This window comes from Lepus europaeus, chromosome 3, assembly GCF_033115175.1.
Source record: "Lepus europaeus isolate LE1 chromosome 3, mLepTim1.pri, whole genome shotgun sequence".
NCBI classification, from domain to species: Eukaryota; Metazoa; Chordata; class Mammalia; order Lagomorpha; family Leporidae; genus Lepus; species Lepus europaeus.
This window is the reverse complement of record NC_084829.1, coordinates 54,378,092-54,405,833: the sequence shown is the minus strand read 5'-3', so window position 1 is coordinate 54,405,833 and position 27,742 is coordinate 54,378,092. Positions and strand designations below refer to the sequence as shown.

Here is a 27,742-nt window from a genome sequence, read left to right as displayed (position 1 = left end):
TACCAGGAGAAAGGACAGCCCAACTACAGTCTCTGCCCCCATATTCCAGTGACTACTTCTCATTTGTGTCTTCTCTAACTCTTTTTTGTTTAAAAGATTTATTTACTTTACTTGAAAGTCAGAGTTACACAGAGAGAAAAGTAGAGGCAGAGAGAGAGAGAAACAGGTCTTCCATCCACTGGTTCACTCCCCAGATGGCCACAATGGCTGGAGCTGCACCAATCTGAAGCCAAGAGCCAGGAGCTTCTTCTTTGGGTTTCCCACATGGGTGCAGGAGCTCAAGGACTTGGACTATCTTGTACTGCTTTCCCAGACCATAGCAGAGAGCTGGATCATAAGTGAAGCACCCAGGACTCAAACCAGCACCCATATTGGGATGCCAATACTCCAGGTAGTGGCTTTACCTGCTACACTAGAGCACTAGCCCCCTTCTCTAATTTTCATCTCAGAAGGACAGTTGTCATTGGAGTAAAAGCAAACTCTAATTTTCTTTTTCCATTGACTGTTATCTGAAATTACCTTGATTATTTGCTGACTATATGGTCATCAGCCTTCTCACCATCTACTACTTTAATTCTGATCCCAGAAAGACTGCCATCTAATTGGTCTTGTCCTCTTGTACACCCTCAGTACTCCCAAAGAAGCCTAGCACATGATATTTGCCCAAGAGACATTTTAAAACAGATGAATTAAGTAGAACAAAAAAAAAATACTAAAAGGGATAAAGTATTAAGTTGTTCATCAACATTCAGGACAAGGGCTGATCAAGTCACTGTTTCTCATAGTGTCTATTTCACTTCAACAGGTTTCCTTTTGGGTGCTCGGTTAGTTGTCACTGATCAGGGAGAACATATGATATTTGTCCCTTTGGGACTGGCTTATTTCACTCAGCATGATGTTTTCCAGATTCCTATGATTGGAATTAAATAGCATTATACAGATAAAATGCTCAAAAAAGATAGTGGTAATCTCTAAACCTCTATGATTCTACTATATTCAACCCCAAAATATAACTTGCTAACAAGTATCTATGCCTTCAACCCTTCTCAAACCAACATGTTGTTTTGGCATAGTCTTATTCATTTTCTGCTGAGAAGCCACTGTCAGATTTCTAAGTGCTCTGAGTAACTGAGAGTGAATTATTCTGTACTTACTATTTGATGTTGAACTGAAAAGGACTAAAATTTCAGCATGTCTGAACAGTTCAGCATACAACTAAAAACTCAGAATACATGCAAAGCAATGGAAAATAGCTGTGGATTGCTGTATATATTATATCTCTCATATTCAATTCAACTTTATTGTATGGATTTTAAAAAATCAAGAGAGATTGGGTGATTTAGGGCAGAAATAAAATGTAGCACTCTTATTTTTCCTATCTTGTTTGCTTAGGGCACTGAGTAAAGCAGCATCGTATAGTTTCTCAAATAAGATTAGCCTTCATTCATTCATCTGAAACTGAATTCCAGTTTGCCACCATGACAAAGGAAATTTTCTAATTTGTGATTCGGTCACTAAGATGTATTTCATTCAGACTTTAAACCTGAGAGACACAACGCCCACATCTGCACCATGCTAAAGGTTCACGGTGTCTTTCATTTTGATAGACAGGCGAGCTCTGGCTTTGAGATAGCTTCGACCATTAATACACTTCAATAACATTCATTCATTTTAAACCCAACATATTTATTCCTCTTGAGTTATTTTGTTTGTGCTTGTTTGTTTTTAAATGGCAGCTCCCAGCATGATTTTCAGAAGAGAATGATTTAAAGTTCATGAAATGTCATTGCATAGTTCCACTTTCTCTAACAAATTACACAGGAAACCAAGATGAAAATCAAACTTAAACCACTTAAACATTTTACATAAAATGATCCAAAATTACAGGAAATACCAATTTCCAAAACCTTACACAGTTTTCCTAATCACTTTTATGAGTGAAACTTGTATTTTTCAAAGATTTAAAACTGCCAATATTTGCAACTATTTAAGTTATTTTATATATTTTATGGAGATTATATGGTTATTATATTTCCCAACAGCAAACTCTACTTCTATTAACTTGTATGACAGGAATGTAATCTCTTATAAGTATATGTGCAATATCTTTGTTAGTTTTAAGTCTAATTTAATTATGTAAAAAGTAAATATGCTTACTTACATATGTGATAAGAATGATAAAATGGATAAAAGTTTAATTTTGTATAACAAAAAGTGGTTTGCTGAATATGAATATTAAGACTCTAAAAGAAGCAAGAAAGTATAATATAGAAAACATGCTAAGAAGTCCCAGGGATAATGATGAAAATATGAAAATTCAGGGGCTGGTATTCTGGTACAGCAAATGCGGGCGATTCTAATGATGGCATTCCATATCAGAGTACCCGATTTGAAACCTGCTTCTCTGAATGGACCCACTAAGGCAGCAGCAGATGGCCCAAGTGCTTGGACTTCTGAGACCCATGTGGGAGAACAGGATGGTATTCCAGGCCCCTAGATTCAGCCTGGCCCAGAACTGGCTGTTGTAGCCATTTGGAGAGTAAATGAATGATGGAAGACATCCCCCTCTTTCTCTCCTCTGCCCCCATCCCATGTGTGTCTGTGTGTCTGTGTGTTTATCTCCCCCTGTCTCTTTGCCTTTCAAATAAATAAATATTATTTTTTAAAAATAGAAGTTAATTATACCTTTCAAAAGACATCTGAATGCAGACACCAAAATGTCAGAAAGAATGGATTTTGGACTTCATGGATCAGTAATTATTTTTAAAGAAATTTTTATAATTTTATAAATAGAGAGGAGAATTTAAAACCAGAAAAAAAGAGACAGGATATAATCTCAAAAAGGAGAATACTTTAAATAAATTGAATTAATATAAATTATCCTATGAAAAAATTACATTGTTCCTATCTTTCTCACTTACTCTAGAATGAGTGAAACCTTCTCACAGAGAAACATCAATCCACAAATCATTTTTGGGTTCATTCTTCAGTCTAACCTCTAATGTGACAATATTAGGAGGTGGAGCACTTGGAATTTCATGAAAATGAATCTCTCATGAATGGAACTGATGATCTTACTTAAGAGACTCCAGAGACTTTCCCCCTTCTTTGTGCCACATGAGGATACAAGTTGGCAGTCTGTAACTCAGAAGAGGACTGAGGCCAGAAACTAACCATGCTGGGACCCTAATCATTGACTTCTAACCTTAAGAACTGTGAGAAATACATTTCCATTTTGGTTTTGTATTTCATAATATTAAATTATCCTTTTGGTCACTTTTGTCATTTTTATTCATTCATATTATTTATTAAAAGGCAGAGAAACAAAACCAGACAGTTGAGATCTTCCATCCCTTGGCTCACTCCTCCAAACGCCCACAGTAGCATGGCTGGGCCATACTGAAGCTAGGAGATTGGAACTCAATCAGAATCCCCCATGTGGAGGGCAAGAATATAAGTACCTGCTGCCTCTCAGACTCTAAGTTAATAGGAAAATGGAATGGAAAGTGATGTCAGAACTCAAAACCAAGCACTACAAAGTGGTATCAGAGTGTCCCAAATGAAAATTTGAACCACTGTGTCGAATGCCCACTCCGTTTCTGTTATTTATAAGCCACTCAGTCTATGACATATTATGATAGCAACTCATACTGACCAGGACACATGATAAACACAAAGAAAAACTAAGTTTACACCATTGGAAAGGATGTCAGTAAGTGGACTCAAGTTGTCCTTTTGGTATTCCCCATCCTTTTGCTGAAACCAGAAATGAACAGCATTTATCTATCAGAGAATTCTTCCAAGTTTTACAGTCTAGAAGCATGCTCAAATCCCAGGAATCATTGATTTCCAGGTTTCTGCCTAAGGGTAAGTTAAATATCATGTGTCCATGTGCCCTAACTTTTCTGTGTCAATCCTGATTGCCCTAAAGTAATTATTTTTAGGCCCCTACTCGCTCTCAAAAGTGTCACTGTTCAGATAATAAGTTACATGATCACCTGGCTAAATAAGAATAATAAATCTGGCCAGCGCCACGGCTCACTAGGCTAATCCTCCGCCTTGTGGCGCCGGCACACCGGGTTCTAGTCCCGGACGGGGCACCGGTCCTGTCCCCAATGCCCCTCTTCCAGGCCAACTCTCTGCTGTGGCCAGGGAGTGCAGTGGAGGATGGCCCAAGTGCTTGGGCCCTGCACCCTATGGGAGACCAGGAGAAGCACCTGGCTCCTGCCATCGGAACAGCGCGGTGCGCCGGCCACAGCGCGCCAACCACGGCGGCCATTGGAGGGTGAACCAACGGCAAAAGGAAGACCTTTCTCTCTGTCTCTCTCTCTCACTGTCCACTCTGCCTGTCAAAAAAAAAAAAAAAAGAATAATAAATCTGCCCATCACATGAATAATTCTGGAGCTAGTGCTGTGGGGTAGCAAAATCTGCAGTGTCAGCGTCCTATATGGATCATTGGCTGTTGAGGTCATTTGGAAAGCAAACCAGTGTATGGAAGACCTCTATCTCTTCCTCTCTTTGCAACTCTGCCTCTCAAATAAATCTTTTTAAAAAAATTCTAAAGTTTGACTAACAGAGATGTGCTGCACACATATACTCAACTGATTTACATGCTAATGTTTGCTGACATGCAGGATCTATAAAAGGATCTATGTAGCTCTACTTTTGTAGAACAAAGGGAATATATTTTTCATTATACCAACACCTTTAAATTTCCTCATTATGTTATCATAGGCCAGTCATTAATTCCCCTATTGTGTCCAATATTTTCACTTTTATAGAAATTTTAATAAACATTATACCTGAATATGTTTATATTTCCATTCTTTAAAAAAAATCCTAGAATAAAGTTACCTGGCTGATAGGTATGTGCACATTTAAAGTCTCACTGCATTTTATACTCCAGAAAAGCTGGACCAATTTATGGCCCTAATGCAGTATATGAGACCATGTATTTTGTAGGAAAATTCTCAAATAAAAAAATAAACTATTAGAGGCATTGTTTTCCTAGGAAAATATCTTAAGAGTAAGGAAGGATAATGCCAGATGAAAGTAAGAGGCATAAAAAAACAGTCTCTGGGCCTACAACTTCTTTGAACCATACTGCACTGTTAAATATATTTATGTTCTCTTGAGCATTCCATGCACGTACCATGCACCAGCGTGCCTTCCCTATTCTCTTTCCACTTGACTGTATGCCTCCCCTGCTACAAATATCCCACCTGAGTTTAGCAGCTTTGATTTTTTTACTTAATTGTATGAACCACGTATTAGGTATGGCATGAATTATTTGCATGTCCTAGTATCTATGTGTTCTTATGTCTGTATAGTATTCATATTCATATAATTATTCTCCACTAAAACTAAGCCACATTTCTTTCAGAACAGGCACTATGAGGTTTTTTTATGTTTATTTATTTATGTTTATTTATTTTCATCTAAAGGCATTGAAAGGCAGAGAGACAGAGATAGAAAGTAATGGGGAGAGAAGGAGAGGAAGAGCAAGAGAGAGAGAGAGAGACAGAAGCCTCTTCCATCCACTGATTCACTCCCCTAAATGCTGACAACAGCAAGGGTGGAGCCAGGCTGAAGCCAGGAGCCCAGAACTCCATCTAGGTCTCCTATGAGGGTGGCAGGAACCCAAACACTTGAATCCTCTGCTGCTCTCCAGAACACATTAGCAGGAAGCTGGATCAGAAGTGGAGTATCCAGGACTTGAACCGGCACTCTAATTTAGGCATTCCAAGTGGTGGATTAACCCACTTCACCACAATGTCTGCCCCAGGAATGCTTTAAACAATCTTATTTGTTATCCTTTTTCAGCCTTCACAGGATAGAAATAAAATTTGAACTTAGGAAAGTTTTGATGCTGGCTCATTTCCCAGTGGGTAAGTAGGCATAGTTTCTGGTCTATCAGTGAGTTGAAATCACATGAGGTTCTGTCTGCAAAGAACAATCCCCAGTCATAAACCCAGGGTTTCTCCAGACACAAGCAGTAACTTGCATACCACTGTGATTCTTATTTTTCTAATGGTACCAACGTTTGAATACTCACTATTTGCAGCCAGTTTGCAAAATATTTCCTCATTTTCAGTCCATGTGACATCCCTGTTCGGCAAATGATTTCCCATACTACAGATGCAAAAATTGATTCACTTAGGTTGAACACACAACAACCAAGATGTGAATCTTGGTCCCAGAGTCCCTGCCATTGAACCACCAAAACCACTGTGGCACAACAAAATGAGGCAGAGATTATAGCTGTCATACTAGCTGCAGTTTTCAAGCTTTCAGAAATGCTATGGTTTTAGCTATGTGACTAGAATTTGGTTTGGGCATGCCACACATCAAACTTACATCATGGTTTTTTATAACACTGTTTATCTCTCTTCCTATTCCATTTCTGTTGCTATAACAAAATACCTGAGACTGGGTAATTTATAAAAAGCAGAAATTTATTTTGCCACAGATCTGAAGGCTGGGCAATATCTGAGATCAAGGTGCTGGCAGGCTCAGTGTCTGCTGAAAGCTCTTTCATGGCAGATGGTGCCTTCTAGGCATCCTGACATAGCAGAAAGCACAGAAGGCAGAAAAGGGACAGGTGCTGTGTCCTCACATGGCAGAGGAAAAGAGGAAAAACTCACTCCTTCACACCCTTCTATAAAAGCCCAGATTTCATCCACTAGGGTTCCAACCTCGTGACCTAATCATCCCTTGCAGGTTCCTCCTCTTCATATTATCAAGTTGGTGATTATGTTTCAACATAGGACTCTCAGGTGACACCATATCACAGCATCTCTCAATGAAGAATAAGAATATTTCACAACACACATCACCTTGTATTGAAAAAAAATTTAATATCAGTAAAGCACTGAGAGAAAGCTTTAAAAATAGGCTTCTGGTTCATGCAGATGATGCAACATGTGTGTTTCATATTCTTCTTCTGACCCTATTAGAGAAGTAAAGATCTAGAGTAAAGAAATTCAAATGAGTAAACCTACAACAGTGAAAAGTCAGGCCTGGGAGGAGAGTCAGTATAAAAAGCATATTATAAATTCCTGGAAGATGAAAAGGAGATGGACAGGTATTGCCGGATAAAGTGTTGCTACAAGAAGAGGCCCTAACACATGCCTTTGCAAACCCAAGAGGGCACCAGGGTTGGAGGAGGAAAATTCTAAAAAGCAAGACTGTGGCATGGGCCCAAAAGGAAAGGAAGTCACTGGAAATCTCTAGAATCAGCCCCTCCTGCTCATTCTTCACCCCATGCAGGGGAGCCCCAGCATCTGGGAATCCTGGGCATCAACAAGCTGCATGCAGATGACTCCTCGACAGATGAACCAATCAACCAATCAATCAATCAATCTGTGGATGAACAGAAGCAGAAAGCACAGCAAAACGCAGGAATTCCCTGACTGAAAGCTGAGATCTACTGGAAAAATAAAGTAGGAATGAAAAAATTCCTCATTTCCTGTATTTCTTTCATACATCCTAAGAAACACCCCACTCTCTTTGATGAGCTTATTAATTCATGCTGACATTTGCTTCCTTCAGCCTCCCACCAGGACAAGATATCCCCAGAGAAATTATAACAGCTTCACGAAAGCAATTCTACAGGCTCTCTCATCTTCTCCCAACACGAATGTCATCAAGTTAGTATTTAAAACCATGAGGCGGTCTCTGAATCGCTACTTTCTGACATGCACGCAGGTACTAGGCCTATTTTAGAGAACACAGCTGGGGTGATGTCTTTTCCAGAAGCCACTCATTCAAGGAAACAACCATTCAGTGAGAAAAAAAAATGTGTAAAAGACACTTGAAAAATTTTAGATTATAAATAATGGCAACAGATCGGTAATTAAGCTACATACATCCTCTAATCAATTTTTAAAAATCATCTTATTTTTATGAAGGTCATGTAGGAAAATGAAACTGTCGACTCTCTAATGTAATTCCATCACTAATATGACAGTCTATTTGTCATTGCCTTAGGGGAACCATACATGGGAGGCTATGTAATTCTAATTCCAACAATGAGAACCCAGAAAGTATTTCGCTGCACGTACAGCATGTTATAAATGTCACTGAGAAGGCACAGCTCAGTTAAAGCCTGCAATCCATCCATCTCCCATCTGCCATTCACCATCACACAGAGCTCTTTCAAAAGATCCATTCAAACAGTGCGTCTCAGACTTACATTATCAGCAGACACTGCTTTAATTAGCAGTGGTTTTCAAAGGACTGGATGCCTTGATTTTAACCATAAAGTAGAAATCTGGATCCTTATCAGTTTCACTTCTCAACTCTCAGCTCCCCTCCCTGGGTTCTCATAGACACAGCCCTAGTTTTTCTTAAAGGAAGAAAAAAAGTGAAAATGGTAGCCAGGGCTTTGCCATTCGGGTGCGTCCATTTTGTCCTCACTTGCGGCAATGCAGAGGGGCTAAAATTAAAGCTGCAAAGGGACTAAGCTATCTGTGTCAGGTCCACTGCAGGGGGAGTGAGAACTGGAATGAATAAGAACTAAAGAAGCCACTTTAGGAATAACATTGAAAATACAGGCTTCATACAATTTTTTCCTCACTTGTTCTTTCTGCCCCTTTGTTTTATGCATTATGAGAAAACGGAATGTTTTATTTTGACACTGATACAAAAGCACTGGCATGCACCTTTCTTTATTCCACAATTTCATCCATGCCCCAATTCCAGAATCTTTGTTGTTTCTCAATGAAAGCAAACAAAAGAAAATTCCATTCAATTCCTGAGTACTGAACTATGAATTTCTAAGCTAAAAGAAAGTCTTCATCTAATAACAAAGAATGCTGTTTTAAAGTTTGTCAGTAATGATATAGAGATAGAAACTACTCCAAGGTTCCTACTGTTTTATAAACAGGCATTACTTGATATGAAAGAATTTAGTAAGTCTACAAGCAGCAGATACTTTCCATAGACTAACAGATTTTAGGGGCATAACAATCTGCAAAACCAACCCAACTCACTTTGTAGATAAGGAAACCAAAGGTTAACTGATTCACTGAAGGCTGCCCAAACGCAACTTTAATGGTCATACTGGTTCCCTGGACTCAGCTCCAACATGCTTCTCACCACACTAACTGGCACTTAAGGAAATAAATCTTCTTTCCACAAATAAGAAGTCCTCATCACATACATGTATACTATATTGCCCCAACTTTTTCATGTGCATGGATACATCGTGCACCTACCCTGACTCACCATTTTTCCAGTCTCACCTCATTATGTAATTTTGTGCTTTAGGACTTCAATTCCCATCGCTTAGTAATTTGCCCATTGCTGTCCATCATTGTCACCACCATCACAGCTTCTCACTTTCCTCCTCCTTAGTTTTTAATTTTGTGCTAAAAATTCTTTAGGAATTTTTGTAAAAATGATTTGGTACTAGTTTTATAGAAAGAACACCAGAAAGAAGTTGGCTTGGAATTATTTCTTATTCAAAAGAAACTTAAGGGAGGTGGTTAAGACATTGCTTGGGATGCCAGAATCCTGTATCAGAGTGTCTGGTTTGAGTCCTGGTTCCTCTGCTTATGATTCAGCATCCTGCTAATGTGCATCCTGGGAGACAGCAGGTGATGGTTCAAGTACATGGGTTCCTGCTACCTAATGTGGGAAACCCAGATTGGGTTCCAGGCTTCTGACTTCAGTCTAGTCCAGCCCTGGCTATTGTAGGCACTTAGAGAATGAATCAGCAGATGGAATATTAATCTTTCTCTCTCTCTCTCTCAAATAAAATGAACAAATTTTTCTTAAAAAATTTTAAAGATATTTAAGAGCAATTATTTAGTTTTTCAGTTTGGTCTACCAAATTGTCAAGATTCATTGTTGCTGACTGCAACTACACATGCTTGGTTAGGGTAAAGGTAGAAATTTATTATTACTTGGAATGCTTGAGGGATGGCTCAGTTCTCATTTTTAGATTGAATTATTTTATTTATTTGAAATGCAGAGTTACACAGAGAGAGGAAGAGATGGGAGAGGGAGGGAAGGAAGAAAGGAGGGAAGGAGGGAAGGAGGGAGAGGGAGAGGGAGAGGGAGAAATCTTCTATCTGCTGGTTCACTCTCCAAATGACCACAATGGCTGGGGCTGGGTCAGGCTGAAGCCAGGAATCTCGAGCTTCTTCCAGGTCTCCCATGTGGGTTCAGAGACTCAAGGACATTTGGCCATCCTCCACTGTTTTCCTAGGCCTATTAGTAGGAAGCTAGACCAGAAGTGGTGCTGATGGTCTTGAACTGGCACCCATGTGGGATACCAGTGTCACAGGCAATGGCTTTACCTACTACACCACAACATGATCTTGATCAGTGAACTCACTAATAACTGGTACAGAAGGATCAATCCTACAATCTCTTTATTGACTTTTCAGAAATTCCTTGTCTCCCTAAGAAGGGAAATAAATTAATCTTAATAAAAATTCATAAATGGCACTAAGTGCAGAAATTCAGAATATACTGGCTCTGAATTCCTTCCATGGGGCTTCCAGTTAAAGGGTGCTTACTGAGAAATTTATTGTAAAATTTTGTTCACTATCATCTGTTTTTGAACAACAATTATTTATACACAGTATTTTGATGCCAACTTATTACAGAGCTCTAGCCCTTTCTGAAGAAAAGTGGATAATAAATTCCAAACATGCTGATGATGAATGGACAATCTGGGAGATATGCCAAGGAGAGGAGTAGAATTCCCAGTAAGCAGTGTAAACATGTTAGGGAGAGCATCACATACGTGAAGATGCTGGAATCCCCACTAATCCCCACAATAGCATCACTCATAAAAACAAATATAAGTCAGCAGCTAGGGGAGCTTAGTTTGTAGACAATTTATATCTAACATCAAAATTATAACTCAGACAAAATGGACATCCAAAGCAAGTTTATTGGCCAAACACAAAATGAATAGTAGAGAAAGGAAAGGATGTTTTCCAAATAAATAATCCAATACCAAAGAAAAGAAAATGCCATTGTTTACTTTCATCTTTCCTTCTTTTGGCCATCACCAAAATTAGCTTGGGAGGCAGTGGATGGATGATGGTTCAAGTTCAAATTCCCAATGCATGGGGCAGGCATGGTAGTGTGTGAGTAAAGCCAATGCCTATGACACTATCATCCCATATAGGCACCAATTCCTATCTCGACTGTTCCGCTTTCCAAGCCAGCTCCCTGCTAACAGCCTGGGAAAGGCAGAAAAGGATGACCCAAGTGCTTGGGCCCTGCTACTCATGTGGGAGACCTGGAAGAAGCTCGTGGCTTCTGGCTTCAGCCTGGTCGAGGCCTGGCTGTTGAGGCCATCTAGGGAGTGAACCAGCAGATGGAGGATCTCTGTCTCTGTCTCTCCCTCTCTCTCTGTAATTCTTACAAATAAATAAATAAATCTTTAAAAATATCCTAGTGCAATCAATTATGATATTAGGATGCATACCTTGCATAGATCTTCCTCCAGAGCATCACTACTTATTTAAGATTAATTATCACTTGCTTTATCACATAAACATGCCCTGTCAAACAGGATGTTTAAATCATTTGAGCCATACTGAAAATACTATCTAGGTAATGTACCAGGTACACAGGTATGTCAGGGCCTGATGAGTGCTTGTTACCTACTAATGACTCCATTTAGACAAAATTAGAAAGAAAAATAACTAGATATAATGACAGAATAAAATATATTCCTGTAAGAAATGTGTCATCCTTGTTCCCATTGTAAAGTCATTCTGACAAATAATTATGGACTTGCTACTACAAGTCCATGTGAGAAATATGGACGTCTTTGTTTTGTGTATTTAGAATATTTCCAAAATTATAAAACTTAACCATATTATTTCATAATTTATTCTTTAAAAAATCAAGGATAATAATAACCTTAAGAGCTAGTCCTTGCTCTTCCCATAGGTCCTCCATTTCACATCCAGTAGATCCGGAAGAGTTCCCTCTGCAATTTTTTTCCTGAGCCTTTCCCCGAAAATTGGGTATAGAAGGAACATTCCTCAATAAAATCAAAGCAATTTATGAAAAACCCATGGCCAGCATCCTATTGAATGGGGAAAAGTTGGAAGCATTTCCACTGAGATCCAGTACCAGACAGGGATGCCCACTCTCACCATTGCTATTCAATATAGTAATGGAAATTTTAGCCAGAGCCATTAGAAAACAAAAAGAAATCAAAGTGATACAAATTGGGAAGGAAGAACTCAAACTATCCCTCTTTGCAGATGATATGATTCTTTATGTAGGGGATCCAAAGAACTCTACTAAGAGACTAATGGAACTCATAGAAGAGTTTGGCAAGGTAGCAGGATATAAAATCAGTGCACAAAAATCAATAGCCTTTTATACACAGGCAATGCCATGGCTGAGAAAGAACTGCTAAGATCAATCACATTCACAATAGCCACAAAAACAATAAAATACCTTGGAATAAACTTAACCAAGGACATTAAAGATCTCTACGATGAGAATTACAAAATCTTAAAGAAAGAAATAGAAGAGGATACGAAAAAATATAAAAACAGTCCATATTCACGGATTGGAAGAATCAATATCATCAAAATGTCCATTCTCCCAAAAGCAATTTATAGATTCAATGCGATACCAATCAAAATACCAAAGACATTCTTCTCAAATCTAGAAAAAATTATGCTGAAATTCACATGGAGACACAGGAGACCTTGAATAGCTAAAGCCATTTTGTACCATAAAAACAAAGCCGGGAGCATCACAATACCAGATTTCAGGACATACTACAGGGCAGTTGTAATTAAAACAGCATGGTACTGGTACAGAAATAGATGGATAGACCAATGGAACAGAATAGAAACACCAGAAATCAACCCAAACATCTACAGCCAACTTATATTTGATCAAGGATCTAAAACCAATTCCTGGAGCAAGGACAGCCTATTCAATAAATGGTGCTGGGAAAACTGGATTTCCACATGCAGAAGCAGGAAGCAAGTCCCCTACCTTACACCTTATACCCAAATCCACTCAACATGGATTAAAGATCTAAATCTATGACCCGATACCATCAAATTATTAGAGAACATTGGAGAAACCCTGCAAGACATAGGCACAGGCAAAGACTTCTTGGAAAAGACCTCAGAGGCACAGGCAGTCAAAACCAAAATTAACTATTGGGATTGCATCAGATTGAGAAGTTTCTGTACTTCAAAAGAAACAGTCAGGAAAGTGAAGAGGCAACCGACAGAATGGGAAAAATATTTGAAAACTATGCAACAGATAAAGGATTAATAACCAGAATCTACAAAGAGATTAAGAAACTCCACAACAACAAAACAAACAACCCACTAAAGTGATGGACCAAGGACCTCAACAGACATTTTTCAAAAGACGAAATCCAAATGGCCAACAGGCACATAAAAAAATGTTCAGGATCACTAGCAATCAGGGAAATGCAAATCAAAACCACAATGAGGTTTCACCTCATCCCGGTTAGAATGGCTCACATATAGAAATCTACCAACAGATGCTGGCGAGGATCTGGGGAAAAAGGGACACTAACCCACTGTTGGTGGGAATGCAAACTGGAAAAACCACTATGGAAGTCAGTCTGGAGATTCCTCAGAAACCTGAATATAACATTACCATACAACCCAGCCATACCACTCCTTGGAATCTACCCGAAGTAAATTAAATTGGCAAACAAAAAAGCTGTCTGTACCTTAATGTTTATTGCAGCTCAATTCACAATAGCTAAGACCTAGAATCAACCCAAATGCCCATCAACAGTAGACTGGATAAAGAAATTATGGGACATGTACTCTATAGAATACTTTACAACAGTCAAAAACAATGAAATCCGGTCATTTGCAACAAAATGGAGGAATATGGAAAACATCATGCTGAGTGAAATAAGCCAGTCCCAAACGGAAAAATATCATATGTTCTCCCTGATCGGTGACAACTAACCAAGCACCAAAAAACGAAACCTGTTGAAGTGAAATGCACACTATGAGAAACAATGTCTTGATCAGCCCTTGCCCTGACTGTTGATGAACAACTTAATACTTTATCCCTTTTAGTATTTTTTTTGTTCTATTAATACTATAGGTTGAACTCTGTAATTAACAAACAATTATTCTTTTTTTTATTAAACTTTTATTTAATGAATATAAATTTCCAAAGTATAGCTTATGGGTTACAATGGCTTCCCCCCTCCCATAACTTCCCTCCCGCCCGCAACCCTCCCCTTTCCCGCTCCCTTTCCCCTTCCATTCATGTAAAGATTCATTTTCAATTCTCTTTGTATACAGAAGATCAGTTTAGTATATATTAGGTAAAGATTTCAGCATTTTGCCCATATAGCAACATAAAGTGAAAAAACTACCATTGGATTACTAATTATAGCATTAAATAGCAATGTACAGCACATTAAAGACAGAGATCCTACATAATTTTTTTTTAATTAATTAATTTTCTATGCCATTTCCATTTTAACACAGGTTGTTTTTTTTTTCATTTCCAATTCTCTTTATATACAGAAGATCACTTCAGTATATAATTAGTAAAGATCTCATCAGTTTGTGCCCACACAGAAACGCAAAGTATAAAAATACTGTTTCAGTACTAGTTATAGCATCACTTGGCTTTAGACGACACATTAGGGACAGATCCCACATGGGGTGTAAGTACACAGTGACTCCTGTTGCTGATTTAACAATTTGACACTCCTGTTCATGGCGTCAGTAATCTCCCTAGGCTCTAGTCATGAGTTGCCAGGGCTATGGAAGCCTTTAGAGTTCGCTGACTTTGATCTTATTCCAATAGGGTCATAGTCAAAGTGGAAGTTCTCTCCTCCCTTCGGAGAAGGGTACCTCCTTCTTTGATGGCCCCAAACAATTATTCTTAAGTGTTTAAATTTAACTGAAAAGTGATCCCTGTTAAATGTAACAGTGGGAATAAGAGAGGGAAGAGATGTACAATTTGGTACATGCTCAATTGGACTTGCCCCAAATGGTAGAGTTAGAAACGTGCCAGGGGATTCCAATTCAATCCCATCAAGTTGGCATGTACCAATGCTATCACACTAGTCTAAGTGATCAATTTCTGTTCATAGTTGATCATAATGATAGGTCTAAGAGTCAAGGGGATCACACAAACAAGACTAGTGTCTGCTAATACTAACTGATAGACTAAAAAAGGGAGAGAACGATCCAACATGGGAAGCGGGATACACAGCAGACTCATAGAATGGCAGAAGTCCTAAATAGCACTCTGGACTCAGAATCAGCCCTTAAGGCATGCGGATCTGGCTGAAAAGCCCATGAGAATATTTCAGGCATGGAAAACCAAGACACTATGGCAAAAAAAAAAAAAAATGAAATGACCTAAATGTCTGCGAGTGAGATACCAGCAGAAAGAATGGGCCATCAAAGAAGGAGGTACCTTTCTCTGAAGGGAGGAGAGAACTTCCACTTTGACTATGACCTTGTCTAAATATGATCAGAGTCAGTGAACTCAAAAAGCTTCCATAGCCTTGGCAACTCATGACAAGAGCCTAGGGTGATTACTGATGCCATAAACAAGAGTATCAATTTGTTAAGTCAACAACAGGAGTCACTATGCACTTACTCCTCATGTAAGAGCTCTGTCCTTAATGTGCTGTACATCATGATTTAATGTTATAACTAGTACTCAAACAGTATTTTTCACTTTGTGTTTGTATGTGGGTGCAAACTGTTGAAAACTTTACTCAATATATGCTAAATTGAGATTCTGTATATAAAGATAATTGAAAATGAATCTTGATGTGAAGGGGAGGGGAGAGGGAGTAGGAGAGGAGAGGGTTGCGGGTGGGAGGGAAGTTATGGGGGGGGAAAGCCATTGTAATCCATAAGCTGTACTTTGGAAAATTATATTCATTAAATAAAAGTTAAAAAAAAGAGCTAGTCCTTTCTTCACCATGTATATTTCCACAGCAGCCCTTATTACATTGTCATGTTCAAAAGAGAAGTTCAGAAATATGTATTTAAAAACAATTTTTTAAATGGTTGGACATGTAGTCTAGTAGTTGAAGCACCAATTGAGATATCCAGGCCCCTCAACAGAATGCCGAGGTTTGATACCCAGATCCAGCTCCAAATTCTAGTTCCCAACTTCAGTTCCTAATAATGCAGACCCTGGGAGGCAGTAGGTGATGGCCCAAGTAATTGGGTACCTAGACACATGTGGAAGACCTGGCCTGCAATCCCAGTTCACAACTTTTGCATGATCCAACCTTGGACCAGCAGAAATATGTGTTTGAAAATCTTTTGTGTTATTGTTTTCTCTGATAAATTTCCACCTATAAGTCATTTAAGATGTAACTCTGAAGACGTTCATCAACAAAACTCAAACGTTATCAGGTAACAACAGTAGGTATTATAACCAAAGCACTGATCCCAAGTGTTTTTTGTTTTTGTTTTTGTTTTATTGCTACTGGATTTCATCTTACAAATTCATTAATTTTATTTGTATTAATGAATCCATGAATTATTAACTAATTTAAACTTATTTAAAGCTACCATTCACTAGATTATCACAGAATTTTAAAGCGTACATTACTTTGTATTTTACATTTTACCCAATTTTTCACTTTCATTGTATTAAAAACTGATATGAACCCCTTTTTCTGAAATGAAGAATGCTTTATTGTGAGGTCTTAATTTATATATCATTGAATTTCATTCTCAAACTGACAGTGAGTCAAAATTGCTCAAGCATTAAATTTAAAATTTAAATTTATTTTAGGCTCTTTATATCAAATATATATTGTTAATAATCTAATTTCAAATGACATTTTCTTTCTTAATATCAGAGAGTTACCTTTATTCAAGGAAGCACTATTTATGATAGTCAGAAATTGACTATTATGTTGAATTTTTCTGCAAAGTTTCAACACAAAATGAGTTATAACATATATTCTTTCATTATTATTTTGTGATATTGAACATTCTTTATCTGGAAAGATAAAATTATCTCTAAAGGCATATTATGCTGATGCAATAGAAATTATTAGATTTATGCATAAGATCTGTCTGTTCTTATCATCTCTTGAGAAAGAAGCCATTATTACATCAGAATGCCCTGAGGTTCATGACCATTTTTACTATATTAATACATGAATAGCTCCTTCTCATTATGAAACTTTAGCTGAAGATAAACCTAAGTGAAATTCTTTGTTGATGCATTTAATAACTTCAAAAGAGAGTAGTTGGAGAGCAATCAGGATTTTTTTCTTTAATTCCACTTATTTGTTTTATTAAAACATATTAAATATAAACTAATACTTAGTTGTAAAGCTATTCTAGCAGTAATTTCATATTATAGATAGAAACAACAAGGTTGACTTTATTGTTCTGTGAGTTACTATTCTGAAAATGCAACTCATAAATAAAATAACACTTAATTCACTTCCGAAAGTGTGTTCCAGAGAACACTAGTACTTCAGAATATCCACTGTCATTGCACACCCATGAAGATTCATTATGTTGGTAGGGGGTTTAAGAAACACTAGATTAACCTCCAGAGTGTCCCACAGCCTTCAGTATGTCAAAATATAAAATGAATCTCTAAGGGGAAATAACTGCACCATGCATTCCTGAATGTTCTTGAGCACAGACCAGAACCACGTTTTGCAGAGAAGTGTAGAAAATCAGAGTTCCTACCATAATTTGGGAAACACATGATAGGTACAATAAAAGGTCCATTCAGCCCAACAGCCATTACTGTGAAACCAAACAAACTGAAATACATTGTCGCAAAATAATTTCCTCACTGCCTCCACTCATCTCCACCATTTCGCACAAAATTACCTTTAGTGTAATCTACTTTTACAGAATCAAAGACTAAGATATTCAACACAACTTTAACAGCTGATTTTTCAGTATGAAAAGCGTAAGTCTATACTAATTTATTTTTCTTTTTGACATTTGAAGAATTAGGAAAATACTGTCCAATTTATGGAAAATTTCATTTATCATTAGTATACTTATGAAATTTTGAAAGATTTTAGTATCACTCCTTTTTCTTCTTATTATCTATGATGTATGGATGTGAAAGAGGTACCTTCAATTGGTAAGCACCCAAGAATCTTTGTTTTTAATATCAAAGAGCAACAAATTCAGAGCAAAAAACAAACCAATACTTAAAAGTATAAATTCACTCACCCAAGATAAAGTAAAATTTATATTGGATATATAGTAAAGGATCCTGTTTTATTTTTATCTGTCTATTTGAGTAGAATACACTGATAAATTTTAAAATTCTATACACTGTAGATGTTCTTAATATATTTGCAACAGATTTTACTTTAAACTTTTTTCAAATAAAGACAGCCATGCATATTATTTAATTGTGTGATATACACTATAACATTATTCATTATAAAGATCCACATGAAAAATACAACTTTAATTTTAAAGATGCATCCTGTAATTCAACATTATATTATTCATATACTTAAATATTTTAATGATAAAATAGCCTCTTTTTAAAACTACCATAAATTTTACTACTTGTAATAAATAATTTTCATAACATAGCAAGCTTCACAGAATAAATTTTAAGCTATCTTCAGCATTCTAGCTGGTTATATTGTCTTATATTGGTATTAACACAGAACACAATGTTCCACAAATTGAAGTTTGGGGATGATTATCCACATAAATAGCCAACATGTTTAAAATATGTTTTATCAGAAACTTCAAAGATGTATTATGTATTTTCTAACATTTTAAAATAGAAAATACTGAGCATAAGCTAACCTTTTCTGGATAACACAGCATCATCAGAATTCCTCTGCAGAGAAGTGTCTGACTTATGTAGTCCCATTTGCCTGCACAGGCACTTGCTGCGTGTACTGAGCTTTCACGTGTTCTCTCCCTCCACCAATCTTCTGGAAGTTAATTGAAGGCTAGCCCTTGGCTTCTGCTCCAGAACCATGTTCATGAGCTTTGTGGTAGCCACTTCCTTAAGGGAAGGCTTTTGCTCATTTCTAGATTCATAGCAGTGTTCAAGGTACATTGTACATGCAGAAGGTTTGACCTTCCAGAAAGTGAGATGGTAATACATCAAATCACTTCAAACAAGAGACCATTTTCATTTTGTGCACTCATCTCATGCTCACTATGTTTATTTGCAAAACTTCCTGTAAAAGATTGCCAGGAAATACAAATTCCATACTAATTCACAGCAACTCCTTATGCATGTATTTTATTTAATTCCTATTTAGTTCTATAAAGTTTATGATCACTAAGCCTTCCCGTTCAGCCTACAATAGTTTTCCTTTTGCTTTGAAATGCATTCAGCTTTTTCTTTCTTTAAAAATAACCTTTTAACTAAGGTTAAGGCCAAAACCATTTGAAAATAGGCTAGGGACTTCTTGTGCATTATAGTTTTCAATACTCACAAATTCCTTCAAATCAGTTATCTCTGTTCCTCATCTTGCAAGAGTGACCTGACTCAGAAAGGTTAAATAAAATTTGATTGTCTTACACGTAGAAGTTTGGAGTGAGAATTGTGACCTGAAATACTGAGTTAATTCTATAGAAGAGTAGAGCTGTTCAAAATAGCCAAAAAGCAAGATAGCGTTTGTATGGCTGTTACATGATGGGGCAATCACACAGAGCAAAGGTCCACAGCTGACATTCAAAATGATCACCTGAATCCTTTAAGAAAAGCTGATGTTTTACCCAATGCATTTCGTTAAGTCCTTAAGATATGAAAACACAAACAAGAATGGTTCTTTTTCATTTTCCAAGATTTATTATCATTAATACTGCATGAACCTCAAATTCAGATATCCAGAATAATGTTTTCCCATGAATACTTCTGGCAATTTGCAATGTTATGAAAATTAGTTACACCCTATTTAAATATTATCTCTGAAACCACAGTAAATTTACAAACATCAGGGACCATCTATACCCATCAGATGAACTACCAACAGCACAACCTAGTCATAGCACATTTTATGGTTGAACAAATATGTGACTATATCTATTCCATGACATTGAATTGCTTAGCATCAAGCTAAAGTTACTATTCAACTTCTGTAGCAAAAGCAAGTGAAAAACTTTCTGGAAAGTTAACTTTATCTCCATGACAGATGTTTATAAAAATTACTCCATACAACTTTCTAGTATTCTATAATACTTATGTATTTTCCTTGACACATAATCTCAATATCTCCAAGAAAAATTGGACTTTGAATCCTCCATAAGCCTCATATCAATCAATAAAACAAGCGTCCATTGTTGATATGATCACAACAAGTGCTCAAAATAAATGGATCCCAGTTTTTAAAATGGAGATAAACAAAATCATTTAACTAAATCAAATTTGTCCACATTCTAGTAATGAAATTTTATACATACCTTATTACATTTTTTCAGGAAAGCACATGAAACTCAAAGATTTTATTGACCACCAAAACACAAAAATATAGTCTGACTAGTACAGCTTTTCCAATCTGTGACAGCTGTTCTTTTACCCTGCCAATTACATTAGAAATTGTGCATGCTAAATCTCGCATGCCTTACCGTCAGTTTCTCCTCTAAGTTCTTGTCTAATAAACTTCCTTTTTCATGCTTTTCAAATTCCATGTTGGAAGAGAATGAGAGAAGAGAGAAGCGGAGAAAGAGAGAGAGAGAAATGTAGAGAGGTTAAGATTTTGTCTAGAAAACAATTTGACGTGCTTACATGTTAGATGTCACAGGACATTCCAAATTGTGAGAGCCTAGGACACTATCAGAAAGCCCTGGCGATAATTTCTGGTTAGCTAGTGTTTCCATTTATAGATGTTCAAACCCCATAAACAGAGCACTGAAGAGAAGTCAGGCAGCTGGCCTTAGGTAATGATAAATGTCACAAGATATAAAAGCAAATGCCTCAACAGGAGAACATTCCAACAGGTTAGTTTCCCTGAACCAAGAGAAATATATGTGACAAAAACCTACCATCAAAGAATTCATTAGTAGCTGTTGGAGCAGAATAAAATATACTCTAGAGTAAATACCTCATAAATCAGTTTAAAAGGACAAATGTGATAGTCATATAACAAATATGAATCAGTCGGTCTAGTTCTTGCATCCTAGGAGTGCAGACATGTATTTATTACATTGCAGATCAAAAAGAAAAGTCTCTTAAAGAAAAAGAGCAAAAATATAATTAATTAAAACTATAAAGGCACATAACCCATATATTCAAGGGGTGTTGCCAGTTGAAAAGTTGGCAATGTTTAGAAACACCATGAAATAAAACTTTTTCACAAAACTAATTTTATTCTTCATTATCCTGGCTTTCCCACTGGGAATGAAGTTATGACATAGGAGATGAAATTCATTTTTCCAAACGGAAGAAATGTTTCCAGAATTATTTGGAAACTGTTACATGTCTTAAAGAAAATGAATTGTGTACCCTCTTGGTAAGTTACTCCCCTCGTGTTTTGTATTAATATGTGGAAGGCATACAGATATGTGGAAGGCAATAAAAAAGTAAAAAAGGCTTTCAGAGTAAACTAAGACTACTCTCTACAGTGGCTTAGCCCTTTTGCCTATTTATAACATCCTGTTCACACCTATTTTTGACCTTAACTCAAATTTCCTGTCAATTTTTCCTTCATTTCTTAAGAAAATATTTTAGAAAATGTTGTGAGACTGTCCTTTAGCGTGACAGGAGCTCATTCTCTGTTGCCAGGCAGGGTTGCTCTGGAGTTTATTCTGGATCATGATGGAAAGGTTGAGGACTCTGGAAGTGAGGCATTTAGTAGAAAATAAACCTGGCCCTGCTTCAAGATGATGAAATCAGAAACCCCCTATTACACTCAGGGGCAAAAGGGGATTCCTCTTTTGGTTCAACTCTGAATTTCAGAGAGGAAATAAAACTAGTTGCTATGCTAGTTGTTGCTTTAACATGTAGGAAAATAAAAGCCTTAAAGGTTTATTAGCGTGCAAGATTGTACGTTCAACACAAGACAATTGTTGAAATTTTCTGTGATTGGAACTTTCAAAATATCTCTAGAAAAAAAACAGAATCATGTCGTGGCCACGAAAGGAAGCCCAATTCTTACTCAGCATGCTAGTTGAATACTGGAAGATAAACTGAGTAACCCATTTAGGAAAAAAAGAATGGGGTGCTAATGGTGTGTGGAGTTGAGAGATAAGAAGATGATACTTATATGAGAGGAATGTGTTCACAGTGGCAGAGAGGAAAAGGTTTAGTTCAGCAAAGCACCTATGTTGGATGAAGATTTTCCTGGAGGAAGGTAGTTTTTAAATAATAAATAAAATAATAAAGGAGAATAATAATAAAATTGAGAGATACAATCCCTGGATTTCTGCCATAAATGAACTCACAATTTGGCATAACTATATATAAGTAGGATAATAGTACTCTTAGCACACTTCTGTCGCAGTTACATGTGCTAAGTATTGCTTTAAGGCTTTCCATACATTATCTCAATTAATTCCCAAAACTATTTTCCCCATTTTTATGGACTGAATTATAGTGCTCCAAAATTCACATGTTGAAATCCTAATCCTCCAATATCCCCGAATGTGACTGTATTCAGAGACAGTGGTATTAATACGTATTAAGTATGGTATTAGGTCAGTGGGAGGTGCTCTAATCTGATATGATCAGTCTCCTTCTGAGAAAAGAAAATGAGCACTCAGACATTCACAGAAGGAAGACAATATGAACAGTCCCTGAGAGAATGGCCAAACTGCAATCAAGGAAGTGGAACAAGATCACAGCCCTGCTGACACTGTGACCTTGGACTGTGTCCTCCAGAACTGTGAGGAAATCAATTTCTATTATTTAACCCACCCATCTTATGTTATTTGTCTTGGCGGCCCTATCAAGCTAATACTCATCTCAGATATTCTCCCTCATATGTGGGAGCAAAATAAAACATTTTAAACCGACTCGATATGAACACAGAGTGTTGATTACTAGAGACTGGGGGAGCTGAGAAGGATAGAGGGAGTCTGGATTAAAATAAACAGGGGAAGTGGGGTATGGTTTATAGATTGCAACAAATATACTATTTTAAAATGTTAACAGGGGAACCTGGGTATGGGAACTTTTTGCAAGTCTTCACATTTTGCTTTGTATATTTAAAACTATTCTAAAATAAAAAGTGTTTAAAAGAATAAGACACAGCTAGGCTAGTAATAAGTGGTAATCAAGTACTTTAGCCCAGGCTCCCACCTAACTCCCCTGAACAAATGATTTTATCACAGATAAAATCAGGTAAATAGTTAAATCACACTGGCACTGTATGGTAAATACTATCTATGACATTAATTTTCAGAAATATGTTCAAACATCATAGAAATGATTTAGTGACAGTAGTTTTTCTTTATTTAAAAAAAAGTGTGCAAAGCTAGCTCTCATCCACTTGTAGGTTAAACAGAAAAGGAACTGGATCACATTGGTCTCCTTTGTTTCTCAGTCATAACAGGCATGTTTCATGCTCAAAGGTTCTTCCTGAAGTCTTCTCCCCACTCCCCATAATTACAGGCTCCCTTATCACATGGTCCTGGTCTCCCTCCTCAAAGGCTCCATCTAAAATAGCAAACCCATTTCCTTCCCCTTACCCATGTGCTAATTCCTTCCTTATGGTTCTTAACACCTTGGTATTGAATTATTCACATTATATTTAACTTTACTCATATCTACTTATTTGTAGCTTGTCTTCCCTAATAGAGTATAAGCATCAAATTGTGCTTTAGTCATCATTTTATCCTGAACAAATAAAATGTTTTCTTGGAACACAGCTAAATTAATACTTATAATTGAAACAGGGCAAGGAGGAAAAGAAGAAAAGAAAAAAAATCAAAGAAGAAGGTAAAATCGAGGTAGAGAGGCAAGGAGAGAAAGTAAGGAAGGAAATGTATCAAATGGACGGGCCTTAAGATATTTACTACTTTATTATTATAATACTTTTGAGAGGAAGCAGAATAAAATGTATATTTACTGAGCATAAATCATAGTACCATATTAACTGTCCAGGAGGCAGATCTTACTCAAACAATTAACTATGTTTTAGAGCAAAGAGAAATAAATGAACTTAGGCAGAGTGAATATTGGATTTGTTTGCAGATTCTTCCATTTTCCAGTTGGGTCACCCCAAGCAAATTACTTCTCAAGAATTTCAGCTCCCTTTCCAATAAGTGGGAGGATGATACAAACAAAATTATAAAAATGAAGTGTAGTAATATATGCAAAGAACTTAATACAGAACTTAAGTACATCAAGCAGTACTTAGTAAAAGTATACACCATTATTTCCTTGGGCTACCTGACATCCATCTAAAAAGCGTTAGTTTGAAGATAGTTCCAAAATATTAACAAACGTGTCACAAGTTAACAAAGAGAATAGGTGAAAATATTAGCAAATCTTTTACGTGATAAGGAACTTGTATCCAGAACATATAAAAAACCTTTACAACTCAACAATAAAAAGACAAATAACCTAATTTAAAAATAGACAAAACATTTACTTCCTCTCCAAAGAAGACAAGCAGGAGTGGGATTTGGCCCAGTAGTGAAGACCCTGCTTGGGATGTCTGCATCCCACATTGTAGTGCCTGAGTTCAAGTCCCAATTCTTCTCCTAATTCCATCTTCATACTAATGCACATCCTGCCAGTGAGCAGGTGATAGCTCAAGTATTTGGGTCTTTGCCACCCATGTGAGAGAACAGGATTGAGATCTAAGCCCCCAACTTCATTCTCTCTCCCCACCATTTTCCACCTCAAATAAAGAAAGAAAAAAAGAAAAAATAGCCAACAAGTACTTGAAAAGCTGTTCAGCATCCTAGTGTTAAGCACAAAGTAATAACAGATCACACTTCATACCAACTAGTATAGCTTAAGTTTTTAAAAAGCAGATAACAGTAAGTATCGGTAACTATGTGGAAAATTTGGAACCCTCATACATTGCTGGTGGGATTGTAAAGTGACACAGCCACTTTAGAAAACAGAGAGGCAATTACTCAAAATGCATTGAATAGAATTGCCATATATCCTAGCAATTCTACTTCTAGGCATGTATGAGTACCCAGGGGAAGTGAAAATATATATCCAGACAAAAAGCTCTAAATAAGTATCTATGACAACATAACTCATAACCTTCAAAATGTAAAAGAAAACACAAATACATATATTTCACTATTTATGCATTAATATGTATTTGTATTCAGCAATAATAAAAAGAATAAAATAAAATAAAAAGAATAAAATATTGATAAAAATGCATGAAGCTTGAAAAGATAATAAGTGAAAAAACCAGCTCTTCCTTTGTGTGCTTTTGCACACAAAGTTTTGATATATTGTGTTGTTATCCTCATTTACAACCAGAAAGTTTTTGATTTCCCTTTTGATTTCTTCTATGACCCAATGTTCATTCAGGAGCATGTTGTTCAGTCTCCATGTGTTTGCATATACTCTAGGGATTCCTGAGTTGCTAATTTCCAGCTTCATTCCACTGTGGTCTGAGAAGCTGCATGGTATGATTCCAATTCTTTTGAAATTGCTGAGACTTGCTTTATGGCCTAGTATGTGGTCAATCCTAGAGTAGGTTCCATGCACTGCTGAGAAGAATGTAAATTCTTTAAGTGTAGGGTGAAAAGTTCTGTAGATATCTGTTAGATCCATTTGGGCTGTAGTGTTGATGAATCTACTGTTTCCTTGTTGATCTTCTGTCTGGTTGATCTGTCTATTTCTGAAAGTGGCGTATTGAAGTCCCCCAGTACTATTGTATTGGAGTCTAAGTCTCCCTTTAAGTTCCTTAACATATCTTTTAAATAAACTGGTGCCCTGTAATTAGGTGCATATACATTTATAATAGTTACATCTTCCTATTGAATTGATCCCTTAATCATTATACAGTGCCCCTCTTTATCTCTCTTAACAGTTTTTGTGTTAAAGTTTATTTTGTCAGATATTAAGATGGCTACACAAGCTCTTCTTTGGTTTCTGTTGGCATGGAATATCTTTTTCAAACCTTTCACTTTCAGTCTGCATGCATTTTTTGGAAAGATGTGTTTCTTGTAAGCAGCAAATAGATGGGTTTTGTTCCTTAATCCAGTCAGCCAGTCTGTGTCTTTTAATTGGACAGTTGAGACCATTAACATTCAATGTGACTATTGATAAGTAGTAACTTTGCCCTGCCATTTTCCCAAAGAACATTGGAGAAACCCTGCAAGAAATAGGCACAGGCAAAGACTTCTTGGAAAAGTCCCCAGAGGCACAGGCAGTCAAAGCCAAAATCAACAATTGGGATTACATCAAACTGAGAAGTTTCTGTACTGCAAAGGAAACAGTCAGGAAAGTGAAGAGGCAACCAACAGAATGGGAAAAAATATTTGCAAAATATGCAACAGATAAAGGATTAATAGCCAGAATCTACAAAGAGATTAAGAAACTCCACAACAAGAAAACAAATTGAAGAAGACACAAAGAAATGGAAATACTTCCCATGTTCACAGATTGGAAGAATTAATATTATTTGAAAGTCCATATTACTCAAAGCATTTGGCAGGTTCAATGCAATATCCATCAAAGCACCAATAACATTTTTCACAAAACTAAATACAACCATCCTCAAATTCATAGGAAAACACAGAAGACCCAGATAGCCAAAGCAAACTTGACCATAAAGAATGAAGCTGGAGGCTCTGTATCACAGTAGCAGAGTTCAAGATATGCTACTGAGATATTGTAACCCAATAATATGGTGCTGGCATAAAAACAGACACAGAGAGCAATGCTACAGAGTAGAGATTCCAGAGATTATTCCACACATCTACAGCCAGCTGATCTTTGACAAAGTCAACAAAAATATCTACTAGAGAAAGAACTCTCTTTGATAAATAGTACTCGGGAAAATGGGTATCTATGTACATAAGACTGAAAATTGACCACCCCATCACCACCTCCAATCTCAGTTACTACACAAAAATCAACTCAAAATGGATCAAACATCCAATTGTAAGACTTGAAACTATGAAAGTACTGAAAGAAAAAATGGGGAAAACATCTCAAGATATTGGTATAGGCAGTAATTCTTCACATAAGACCCAAAAATCACAGTCAATTAAAGGAAAAATAGAGAAATCAGATTATAACAAACTAACAAGCTCCTACACAGCAAAACAATTTACAGAATTGGAGAAAATATTACATCTAAAAAGGATTAATATACAGAATAGTAAAAAGTGACTCATAAAGCCCTTAACACAAAAAAAAAGTAAAAGCAATACAGTTAAGAAATTGGGGAAGTATCTGAATAGACATTTCTCAGAAGAAATACAAATAGCAAAAAAATATACAAAAAGATGCTCAACATTTCTAGCTATCATAGAAATACAAATAAAAATAAAAACAGTGAGATTTCATTTCACTCAAGTTTGAATTACTATTAACTGAAAATGAAAAGATAACAAATGCTGGTGAGGTTTTGGACAAAAAAAGTACCCTAATAACACTGTCCATGGGAAAGTTAGGGGTCTTATTTCAAACTTCTGCATGTAGAAATCCAATTTTCCAAACACTATCTATTGAAGACACTGTCCTTTCTGCAATGAAAGTTTTTAGCATATTTGTCAAAGATGAACTGGCTCCAGATGTGTGAATCTGTTTTCAGATTTGCTATTTTGTTCTCTGGGTTAACACACCTATTTCTTTTTTAACCATACCATGCTGGGGTCA

The 27,742-nt window shown here is 36.6% G+C and overlaps 1 protein-coding gene across 10 annotated transcripts in view; it reads right to left on the bottom strand.

Moving 5' to 3' along the window:
* MLIP (muscular LMNA interacting protein) overlaps nt 1-20,729 on the bottom strand; it is a 295,954-nt gene extending 275,225 nt beyond the window's left edge. For all 10 annotated transcript variants that reach the window (XM_062187543.1, XM_062187550.1, XM_062187551.1 and 7 more), the window contains exon 1: nt 20,569-20,729. In XM_062187543.1, the coding sequence (XP_062043527.1) occupies nt 20,569-20,631 (63 nt within the window). In that variant the 5' untranslated portion in view covers nt 20,632-20,729. The remainder of the gene's footprint in view (nt 1-20,568) is intronic.
* Nucleotides 20,730-27,742: the final 7,013 nt, after the last annotated feature.